Source organism: Talpa occidentalis, unplaced genomic scaffold (genome assembly GCF_014898055.3).
Source record: "Talpa occidentalis isolate TD23 unplaced genomic scaffold, MPIMG_talOcc4v2.1 talOcc4.12, whole genome shotgun sequence".
NCBI lineage: Eukaryota > Metazoa > Chordata > Mammalia > Eulipotyphla > Talpidae > Talpa > Talpa occidentalis.
In genome coordinates, this window is record NW_023601212.1 from 90,138,999 (window position 1) to 90,151,192 (window position 12,194).

The 12,194-nt window shown below is 45.1% G+C and overlaps 1 protein-coding gene across 1 annotated transcript in view; it reads left to right on the forward strand.

Moving 5' to 3' along the window:
• USP31 (ubiquitin specific peptidase 31) overlaps nucleotides 1-11,568 on the forward strand; it is an 80,492-nt gene extending 68,924 nt beyond the window's left edge. Inside the window, exon 16 of the mRNA XM_037507426.2 lies at nucleotides 981-11,568. Coding sequence (XP_037363323.1) covers nucleotides 981-2,548 — 1,568 coding nt within the window. The 3' untranslated portion in view covers nucleotides 2,549-11,568. The remainder of the gene's footprint in view (nucleotides 1-980) is intronic.
• Nucleotides 11,569-12,194: the final 626 nt, after the last annotated feature.

Genomic DNA, 12,194 nt, shown 5'->3' on the forward strand with positions numbered 1-12,194 from the left:
TCTTTTCAACAATAAGCCTAGATATGGTTTGTCCCCAGTCTATTTTTAAACAGCTGGCTGGTGAAATCATTGACCTCTGAAGCATCGCTGTCGTCACACAGGGATGCCGGGAGCTGCCCATGGCACAGAGCCTCTCTCTGAGGGTCTCACCTGGTGACTCATAAATACCACAGCCGCTCATTCATTGTGCACAGAATTTAAATTAGAATATTTTCTTTGGCGTTTTTAAGTCACTCAGGATTTGGCATTTTAAGTGTGTTGTCTGTTTAGTTCTTTGCACTGTTCCTCTTCTATAGTCAATAATTACATGCCCACGTGTGGCCTTGAGTGAGGGACAGGGGGTTGTGGGTGGTGCTGCTAGCTGTACCTCTCATTATTTGTGAAATTTTAGGCTAGGACTTCACTTCTGTGAACCCTGGAGGCCCTTAGTAAGATGAAGAAGCTGGGTCACAATTAGTGAGCAGCTGCGGAGTGCCAGGTGTCTTGCTGGGCACAGGACTTTGAAGATTTTACTTAATTCTCAGAGTAGAAGAGTGATGGGCAAACTACAGGCCACAGACCAAATGCAGATCCTGTCTTTATTGTATATAGTGTTTTATTGCCACTCAGCCATATTTGGTTGCGTGTCAGCTGTGGCTGCCTTTGTGCTGCAGTGGCGGTTTGAGTATCTCACCTGTGAAGCCCCAAATATTTACTCTGGGCTTTTACAGGAAAAGTCTGCCTTATTCTGATGCAGAGCAAGAAGGTACAGAGAAATTACAGATCCCTGAGTTAGAATGCCCTCTCTTTTATAGAATGAACACCCTGGGTTCAGACATGTCAAAGTCACATGGCTTTCCTTAACCTGACACATGCTGGCTCAGAGGGCCACGCGCCTGTCTTTCCATGAGACTTTCCTTCCTTTCATCTTCAGTATCTTAAGATGTTGCTAGAACATTCTGTTGGTTTCATTTAACAAAATTCTCTTTGCTGTGATCCAGGGGGCTTCTCAACTCGACCATTTGTGAGAAGTGTTCAGCGTCAGAGCCTGTCGGCCAGATCATCTGTCACCAGCCCCTTGGCCGTCAATGACAATTGCATCAGACCGTCTTGGTCCCTGTCCGCTAAGCTGCAGATGCGCTCTAATTCTCCATCCCGCTTCTCAGGGGACTCTCCAATTCACACCTCCGCCTCCACCTTGGAGAAGATCGGGGAGGCGGTGGACGACAAGGTCTCCATCTCATGCTTTGGGAGCTTGAGGAACCTTTCTAGCAATTACCAGGAGCCCAGTGATAGTCATGGTCGACGGGAGCACAAGACTGTGGGTCGGGCCCCTCTGGCTGTCATGGAAGGAGTGTTCAGAGATGAATCCGACACCCGCAAAGTGAATTCCAGTGTTGTAGATACACAGAGAAAAAACTCGGCACAAGGGGATTGCTTGCCCCCCGTCTCTGATCCGTTTGATAACAATAATCAGATTGCATATGTGGATCAGAGCGATTCTGTAGACAGCTCTCCTGTCAAAGAGGTGAAACCCCTGAGCCAAGCAGGGTCTGTCACCAAGAAACCGGAGAGCACAACTAAGAGGTCCCCAGGTTCCAAAGGCCCCACCGAGCCGGACAGAAGCTTGCGGAAGGGGAGACCGGTCTTGGCAAGCCAGGAATCATCTCTTTCAAGTACATCACCTTCCTCTCCTGTTCCTGTAAAAGTTTCTCTAAAGCCTTCCCGCTCCCGAAACAAGGCAGAATCTTCTTCCAGGGCCAGTGGACGGCACTCTTCCCCTGCCCCTGCCCCACCCAAAAAGGCATCCTCCCCCAAGTCCCAGGACTCCGTGTCGTCTCCTTCCCCCCAGAAGCAGAAGTCAGCCGCTGCACTCACTCACGCTGCCTGCTCCACATCTGCCAAGAAAGCCTCGGGCCCCACCACGCGGGGCCAGTTCCCTCCTGGGAAGAGCAGGACTTCAGACAGGAGCCTGAGCAGAGAGGGTTCCAGACAAAGCCTGACTTCCGACAGAGCCAGCCTCTCCTCCAGCTCCAAGCCCAGCTCCCCGCGGGTGGGCCAGGCCAGGGCTGGGGAGGGCCGCGGGGGCGGGAAGCAGGTTAGGAGTTCCTCCATGGCCAGCCTGCGCTCGCCCAGCACCGGTGCCAGGGCTGGGCTGAAGCGGGACAGCAAGTCGGAGGACAAGGGGCTGTCCTTCTTCAAATCGGCCTTGAGACAGAAGGAGACGCGGCGGTCGACAGACCTTGGCAAGACAGCCTTGCTCTCCAAGAAGGCGGGCGGGGGCTCCCTCAAGTCGGTCTGTAAGAATGCCATGGACGACAAGGCTGAGAAAGGCCACCCGCCTCCAGCTACCCAGCAGCCACACGCAAATGCAGTGGGAAAAGAGCTGGTTGTCTCCAAAGACTCTACTGCTAAACATTCCCTGCTGTCTGCTCGCAAATCCAAGTCTTCCCAGCTAGATTCTGGAGGACCCTCATCGCCTGGGGGCAGGCAGTCTACTGAGAAATCCTCAAAAAAGTTACCTTCCAGCATGCAAACCTCTGCACGGCCTTCTCAGAAACCTCAGTGATATTCCTGTAATCCCAGTGTTTTATCTGTAAAGATGTTTATTGTTTATTTATTTAGGGCCTCCCCCACCAAAGCCCTCTATGCTTTTGTTTGTATTTTTTGGGTCATGTGCCTGGTGTGTGTGTGTGTGCGCGTGCGTGCGTGCGTGTGTGTGTGCACGCACGCATGCATGCATGAATGAATGAATGTATGTATGTGAGCGCTCACATGAGTGTGTGTGAGAGAGTTCAATTGCAAATTGTTAAAAGCGTCGCCTTATTCTGCCATTGAACCAAATAACAGCCATAGGCAAAGCATTGATACCAAGCTAACTGGAATTATTGTAGACAATACCCTGGACACTCCCCTAGCAATTGTATATATTTCTTTCTAGAGAACTCTGACTTTGGTTGGACACTAGGGTTTTGAAACCTGTGAACCAGTTAAGCTGTCATCCATGTGCTCTGTGGGAGGATGAACTATTTGACTTGGGTTTCATCTGAGCAGGATTTATCCTCACTGCAGATTGTCATGTGGCACCAGGAGCTCTAAAAACTGACACTAACCGTGAAAAACTGAGGGAAAACTGTTGCTTTCTGCACTTTGGCCCCATCTACCAGTCTTTGTAAAGGGCAATATTTATCACTGATGTTTCTCAGGTATATACTCAGCTAGACTAGCATGGATGCGTTATCAGTGCAAGGGTCAAAGAGGAAGGTGGCCTGTGGTGGCTGTGATTCTCCTACTGCCGCAGGTGGAAGTCTTGAGTGCTCGAAGTCTCCCGTGACCTGCATGTCTGCAAAGGTGCCTGTACCATAAGCGGTCTTGACCCTGGGGATGTATGTAAGAGGCGGCAAAGGGATAGCCAGAAGGCCAGTCACTAGTAGTTAACTTATTTTTTTCCTTCCAGGCTTGCTGGCTAAGGCCATGGGAGTTTTGAAAGGTAGTAGAATGGTTAACACTTTTGAGAGATTCCTGGGGGAAAAAAATGGATCCTAAGCTGGATGCGTGAATCTCTACTGTCCTCCTCCTCTGGTGTCCTTTGTGTGTTACAAGTGTGTGTTACAAGTCGAGCTCTCCGTGCTGCCCGCTGTGCATGCCGTGGCTTGGCAGCATTGGTGTTTCTACTCCCTGTGGCCTGGAGAGGAAAGAGGTTGCCCAGGCCCAAGAGTCTTCAGCGGGGGTTGCAGCCCTCTCAGAGCAGCAGTATGCACGCGTCTGATCCTGCCTGTCAGTCTGACTTACAACTGCTTTTCACTAACTCCTTTGTTTCTTTTTGTGCTTAAGATTTGCTCTCTTGCCCAGATCTCACAAGCAGGATTGGAGCACGCCCCGCCTGGCATCGTCAATGCAAATCGCCTTGCTTGTTTAGGAAAAAGGGAATCTCCAAAAAGCCTCACAAATAAGCTTGATAGTTTTGCAAACTTTTTGGAGGTATGCTGACCATTTCTAGGCTCCCCTCCTTTCAGTATTTTGTTTAAAGGTCAAAAGAGTCATGTTCCTGACTGTCCCTGAATTGCATTTGTCATTTTGCCATGAAATACATAGCACACGGAGTTCATATGCTTTTAAATATTGACTTAATTTTTAAGTTGTAGACGCATTGGGTTTGTGCTCTTGGTGCGCAGATCCACTGTGATCTCCCTTCTCAGTATTGCTGGATATGAAGTGACCAGAACAACACGTGTGCAAAGCCACGAATTCTGCACTGCCTTTTTTTTTTCCCCTTTCTTCTTTTTTTAATCCATGATTACCTCTTGGGAACTGTTTCCAGTAGGTCACTTAATTTTATTTTGCTGCTGTTTTTAGCTCTAGCAGGCCACTTGGAGTCTGGAGGCCATTTATATAGTGGGTAGCTGGAATTTTAGACCCTGGGAATATTTAAGACTTACATACTCAGCCTCGTGAAAGTTACCGTAGGCACCATGAAATTCATGCCACATGAGCCTGTGGGCCATGGCTCTGGGTCCTGCGCTTGCTGGGTCCTGCTCTGGTGTCTCGGGCTCGCTGTGAAGCCTCTGGTTTCCCAGAGCAGCATCTCTGTCCCCTGTCCGAGCCTGGCTGCCAGCGGCTGTTAATTCCTGCTTCTAAAAGCATGTGAACAGCCCCATCAGTGTTGGCCACTGCTAGCTTTACTGTATTGCTTTTATTTCCTGGAAAGATGCACCAAATAGAGGGTCATTGATACCAGGAATTGTTTAATTTGAACTCTTCCTCTTTCTTTAAGAAAGAAATTTGAAATCTCATTTGAAATCTCCTCTCTGAAGCAGTCTTAGAATTATAGTTTGACTATACAATGGGTTTTAATAGGCATATGGAGGGGTGGGGGTTTTAATCAGTTAAGCATTAATAGAAAGTGGTTTAATTTTCACAGTGGTAAATGTTTTTATACTTGAGTCCTTCAGGAATGGATTTTCCATTATGTTTTGTGTCTTTGAAAAAAAAAAAGCAAAAACTATAGACTACTTTAAATTTTCGGTGGGATCCAGAAATAAAATTTCAGTGTCTATAAACTGTATGTCTGTGGAGTTTAGTCCTTGTTTCAGATATAAATGGGAAAAAATTCAGGAAGCATTAATGGCATTATCTAGGCATCTTGAAGCTGTGATATTTCTGTGCTTGGTAAACCATGAAATTTCTTGTTAAACATCCTTAACTACTAGGTGCAGCTTTAAGTCAAGAAAGGATATTTTGCCCCAAAGTTTAGAGGTGCCCTTTGACCTGAGAAATACCTTACTGTACTTCTTCAGTTCATTTGTTAATAGTGTTAGGAACTTGGGGTGTGTTTTGTTTACTTACTGCACGATGAGCATGTGTGTGTTTGGGTTAAAAGTCATTTGCAAAGGACGGTAGGCCCGATCAGAACACTCATTTTCTGGTACACATAAAATAATCAGCAGTAGTGTTGCGTCTGTAAAGTTTGTTTGCTTTAAGGAAACTTTTTATTCTTCTCGTCTTTTCCTGTACACATCCAATGCACTGAGACTCTTACCGTTCCTTAAGAAAGCCCTGTGCAAGCCTGGCCTCTGTTAAACCCTTCTCTAATGTAGAAGCGTAAAGAAACTGTTAAGCTTATGCCATCTCAAGACCTTCTCCCCTTTTGTATTTTCTAATCCTGAAAGCAGCCTACCAGAAATAAGTCTCCTACGCTGGGCTAACGGAGACAGACGTGGAAGTGTTTGCCGTATGCTGTAACACTGCACTTAGCTGGGAGGCTGTCCTGGCTCTTTGTAATCATTCTTTCATCATTCATTCATTCATTCATTCTGCAAGCATTTGTTGAGGGCCAGCTTTGCTTGTAGAGGCAAGCTGGAAGCTTCAGGAGTTGCTGTGGCTGAGCAGCCCGGGGGGCACAGCCCATGACCTGGGAATGCCGATCATGTCCTCGGAGCTACAGGCCTCTGGAACAGAAAGAAGGGAAGGATTCTCGGTGAATTGGCCAAGGCCCAGGAGCCTCTAATGCAAATCTGTCGTGTTTTGGAAACCAACAGTGCTCTTCATCTTTGGAATCATTCTACTCTGCCATCCACTTTTCAGACTGAGCTCTCTGTGTTCCTTAGGGGTCAAAAGTCTGTTGCAAAGTCACTTCATCAGAATTTGGTCATCTGTGTTCGTAAGAGATGGACCAGGGATATTTCTTAGGTTATCCTAAAATAAGTACCATGAAGAAAAATAGGAACGGTACATAAAAGAAACAGTAGTGTCAACTTTTAGGAACAATGAGAAGAAAGTAGTTGCGAACAAAGCTCTTTTATTTCAGATAAACATTTTTTAAAGGAGATCGACATATCACTTTGCATCTTGACGTTGAAGAGCCGAGGTTATCATTTCTTACATAGTGATCGTGCTTACTGGATTCAAAAGTAATCAGGGTTACTGGGTCAGATTTTGAGATAGTCTGCAAATCAAAAGCACACTTCCAATAAAATATAATCCATGAGGCGCGTTGAACTTTGTATCACTTGTAATGGAGAAGAGCAAAACTTGCTGACAAACCAGTGCCTGAATCATAAACATAAACACAAAGTGGCTGTTATTCTGCAGGCTGTCTTTAATTTCACAGAGGGTACATTATTGCTCAAGCTGACTACATATTTTGAGAGGAAATCCTATACTTTTATTTAAATGGATGCCTTTGGGTCAGCTTCCAAAATACTTGTTTTTGCAGCTGCATTTTAAGCATGACCAATTCTTTTTTAACCACAAGTTATGAAAAGGATGTTGCATGGCTCCAACTAACCCAGAAAGCATGCTCTTACTACCTATGCAAGCAGCTAACATACAAATTAGAGACGACTAAATGTAAGTTTTTTAAAAAGAGGCAACTCTTAAATTGTGGAGCTCTATTTTTGAATTTGTAATTTTTTAAATGTGGCTTAATCGTCAATATAGAAGAGCATGAGTATGGATTATTTTGCTTTGCACATGTTTCTCTGCTGATTTTTTTCTTTCATTGTTGGCAAGATTGTGTGTAAAATAAGATTTTGCAAGCGGGGGTGGAATTGGATACGTTGAACACACCGATTTATATACTATATTTAGCCTGAAGACTTTCCTAAAGTATTTTGTTCTAAAAGAAAAAAACCTGCCATTTTCTATAGATTTTAATTTTTTATATCTTCTAGGGTCCTATCGTCACAGGAAAGAATGTGGCTTCTAATAGTGCTAACAATTTTAAAACGCTTTTGTAGAGACTTAGAGCTGTTTTGAAAGCTTGGACCGTCCCATCTGTGGTCACAATAAGGCCAAACTTGTGGAATATGTGGTAGCCTTGTGTAGATTAGGTTCCAGATCTAACCCACGTTCATTTAAAATGGTGTTTCTTGCCTTTGTGCAGAAGGGAGACCTATTGCAGACTTGGGAGGCTTTTTCAGATCTCACACACCCTTGCACCCCAAGACTCTCAGCCTCTTCTGAATGGCTTGTTTGAGATTCTGATTCACTAGAATCATCCAGGAACTTTTAAAAACACCTGGGGCCCACTCCCAAGCTTTTGATCTAATTCATGCAGGGTGCGGAGCCCCAGAAGCAACCTGTACTTCAGAGTTCCTCCGTGGTCCTGATGCAGCTGGCATTGAGAGCCACTGTGACGCGCCCTCCCCTGCTGTGTCGTGGTGAGAATTGCCGCGATACCAAGTCCTCAGGAAGAGTCCTGAGTCCCGAGTCCTCCGTGTGCTCTATTTTGATGGAGAGGGTTTCAAATGAAGGGCCCTTTCTGGTTTGAGCCCTGATTGGGGAGGTGGGGCATTTTGTGGGCAGCCCAGCCCTTGGCTGTGTGATGGGAATCAGTGGTCTGTAGTTGGCTGGAGCAGGCGGGGTGGCCCTGGGGGTTGTGTCCTTCCCCTGGATGCGTGGTGTGTCTTGACCCAAAGGAGAGCAGGAAGTCACCCCGAGTTAGAAAATGCCTTCAAGGACCTTGGAAAAGCTGTCCCTGATTCTGATAGACTAGTTGTCCTTTGTATAATAGCAAACCCCAGGTTGCTGCTGAATTTCCTTTTTAGCTCGTTCTTCACACAGAATGGTTTTTAGTTTAAAGTGAATGTGAAGCATTTTATTTGGAGTATTTTTTTTTTTTTGGTAATCCTCAGTATTTTTTCATGTTATTAAAAATATCGGATAATTTCCAAAAATTTGGCAGTCTTATGATACCTATGGAGGCAAATGAAATATAGTTTTAATCTGTGGTGAGCTGAATGCACTATGACATCTTTAGAATAGTCTGCTGTGCTGCTTGGGTGGTTTCATCCTGTTCAGCATCACATGGCCTACCAAAAAAAAAAAAAAAAAACCCACACACACACACAACTTACCTGGTGTTTTCAACATTTCAAGGAATAAAGAAGTAAAAATCTGAGTTGGAAATGGGTCCTCTGGAAAGCCCAGCCAGGGTGGGGTTCCCTGTTGTAGTCATGACAATGCAATATGAAATCTCCCAGGTGCTATTCTACACGGGCTGGTGTCTTTACACCAAATGGGGAGGCAGTGGGGTGTTTCCAAAGTGGACGTTCTCCGGAGGCTCAGATATTTCTCTTCCCTGGAGGTTTGCTCACCAACTGTGCCTCTCACCACTGGTTAAAATTGAATTCAGGCCTCATTACAAAAGTAGGTTCTTGATTGAACTCTTCAGTTTTTACACTGGAATTTCTGTAGTTGTCTTAAAAGCTGCATGTCCTATCTCTACACAAAATGCTCTGATATTTTCATGCACCACTCAGAGTGAGTTCTGTGTCGTTTTCCTCTTCAGTTGTGCAGTTGCACAGAGTGCAGGATATCTCTCCTTGAGGTGGAAAGAAAGTGTATCATACATTTTAAATTATTTTAGATCAAGTGCATGAGATGTGCCACTAACGTCTGTTATTTATTTGTATGTTTTATTCAAGGTGTATGCACTTTCAAGAAGCAGAATTTCTATTTTTATGTTTAAAGCATTTTATTTCTGGAACAGCAGTTGATTATATAGTGTACAGTTGGAATTAAGAGAAAAGTGGAAAAATGTAACAAAATATAATAAATTTATTACATGATGCCCTCTCCAAGCCATATTCCTCTTTCTCCCCTTGCCACCCTAAATCTTTCTGGTGTTGCCTAACCTTGGAAATGAAGCAGAAATTGTGTTTGTCTTTCTCTGATCTACACAAAATGCTTTAAATCAAGGTGTTAAGTGAAAAATTACAGAAAAGATACACACAGATAATACATCCATAAAATTTTAAACGTAACTGTGCTTGCTTAATTTTCACAACTAGTGATGATTATTCCCCCTTTCCCAGAGGCATTTTGTCCTAAACCATGGAACTGGACAAGAATTCACATTCTGACTTGATAGCAATATTTCCTAATATTTCCTTCTGCCAAACTTCATGATGGGAGGAAGTAACAGTACAGAAGGACCATTCTCATCTAGCCACACTCTCGCCCCTGAGAGCTTTGCTGTTAAGCATCCTGTTCTCTGAACGGTTTTCTGGAGGTCTTTACAGCCCTCTGGACAGGACTGCCTATGTAGGATGTCATGCCACTAGTGGTCACTTGGGGGCACTAAAGATCACTGTCAAATGTATTCTCAAAGTCCAGAGGTTTATGCTTACTCTGTGGAAATGCTCATTCAATACCATTTGAGAGCATTCAGTGAGGAGCCATCATTCTCCATAGAAACTTAAATACTCATCACAGAGCAGATATTTGCTGAAAGCATGGCATTATGGCTTGGGCTTGGAGCAGGAAGACCACTCCCGACAAGTACGACCCACATGCCATGAGACCCATTGCATCAGTTACAAACCTTTTTAATTTAAATAGTAAAGTCTGGCTCTAGGTTCTGTAAAGTGTTTAACCATGTAGTCCATTGACTAGTCAAGAGGTTTCATTATGCCTGGAAGTGTGTGTCAGAAGACGTAGATTTAATTGCCCTGCAGATATTTGAGGATCATTTTGTCTGTCTTAAAAATTTGGAAGATTATTTTCAAGTAGTTGAATGATCAGTGTCGCCCTACACACCTTTCCTGCCACTGTGGCATTTGGTGCATTTCTTCGGCTTTGGGGGCATCACAGAGGCCCACAGGAACAGTGCCAGTTCCCTAGACTCAGGGCCAGGGTGTTACATTCGTTATTCCCTCAGAGGAAGGAAGGGAAGCCAGGGCGTGGGAGGATGGTGCCTGCCTTGGAGTTCCAAGTCCATGAGAGGTGGCAATGGAGGAGATCCCCCTGTACACAGTCCACTCAAAATCGAAGTCTGAGCTCCTTGCAATATCTCCTGTGGACCTGGATGCTGGGGGCATGGCCACACCCTCAGCAAGCTTGCTAGCTGGTTGGTGTCAAGCTGGTTGACAAATAAGCAAGTACTGCGATGCCATTAACTTAATGCTCCCAAGACATTACTTCTCTACTTCCTCTGTAATTTCCTGGTGTTCCGCCTAGCTGCCTGTTGCCACTCACCCCTTTATTTCCTATACATTGTCACTCACATGCCACTGTCTCCAGGAGACCTTCCCTGACCACCCTTCCAGACATCGCAGCTCACTGCCCATCCTCTCTCCTTCCTTATTTCCTCCATAGCGCTTATCACCAGCCACCGCAGTCTGTGTATGAGCTCTCAGGAGAGCAGAGATGTCTGCCGTTCTGTTCACTGCTCTTTTCCCAGCTCCTAGGAGAGTGCCAGGCACATGGTGTTGACTGAATGCATGGATTTTTTTGGTAATCCACTAAACCCTCTGAGTCTGTCTTGCCATCTAGAAGATGGAGAACAGCACCTGCCTTGTAGCATTGTGAGGGTTAGCAGGACTGAGACAACTAAGCATTCAGCACAGTGCCTGGTGCAGGGGATACCCCTCATGATGTCCTGGATCAGAGGCCACCCTTTGGTGGTTTTAAAGAGGAGAGGGCATGGGAGCATAATGTCCATTCCAGACTGGGAGCCTGCCCATACTTTAGGATGTAGGGCACAAAAGCAGGGAGCAGTGGCTGAAGGACAGAAGGATTTGTAGAGGCCCCATCTAGCAGCACCTTTTATGACCTACTATATTTGTTCTGAAGTAAATGAGAATTGGGAAGATTTTAATTTAGGAGAGAGATGAGATCCAGTTTGCATTAGCATGGTCACCATGGCAACAACACGGTCCCAGCAAGCCTGGTTAGGTGCTTGTTCAGGAATCTGAGTGCCACCTGGGGAAGGGCAGACCTAAGGCAGTGGACAGAGAAGAGGGAAGCCTCTGGTGTGGTGACTGTTCAGGCCCCAGGGGTGGGCTGCTAGGTTCAAATTCTGGCCCCATGACTTCCAAGCAGAACAACGTTGGATGTGTATTTCTCTATAACTAAAATTCTTCTGTAAAATGTGGTAGTTAATCTGTACATGATCAGGGGGAAGCTTAATTGGAGTGATTGATTGGTTTATTGACATTGACCATATTATACTACTATATTTGTTTTGTCTATGAACTTACTGGGTTCTTTTTATTTGTTGCAGCCTCTTTTGTAATTTTTCCTCTTCCTTGCCTCTCTCTTAGATCAATCAAGCATTTTAAAAATTCCATCTCCCCCTTATAATTCATTCTTTTAGTGATTACCCTTGTGGTTTCAACAAACATTTTTAATTTATAAGAGTCAAAACATTAGTAATTTTTACACTTTCAGGAACCCAGAATACTTTCCATTTCCCCCTTTCCACCATTTGGTTCTTGTGGTGTATACACAGACACTTATATAACTTCATATAACGATATTGTTAATGTTTGAAGTCAGTGTTCAATTAGGTTTACCGATGTATTTACTTTTTTTTTTTAATAGAGGCATGTTTTATTTATTTATTTGTTTGTTTGTTTTGTTTATACAAGCACTGGGTACAGTCAGAAGCGCGGGAGGGTGAGAGAATTCACCAGAGCCAGAGCGGGGAGCAGAGCAGGCAGAAGGACCGAAGTACACTGCTGAGGGGAGCAGCGGGCGGCAGGAGAGGTCTGCGCGCCATGTGGGACCCTCCTCTGGTGGCCGGGGAGCAGCTGGGGATCGAACCTGCGCCGCAGAGGCCGAGGGCAGCTTTGCAACCCAGTGCTCAACCGCTGCGCCACCAGGGAGGCCCACCGATATATTTACTTTAGATTGCTCTTCATTCTCTCCCGCATTTTGCTGTTTCTGTGATCATTTTCCTTCTGTCTGAAGAATTCCCTTTGGTGTTTCCT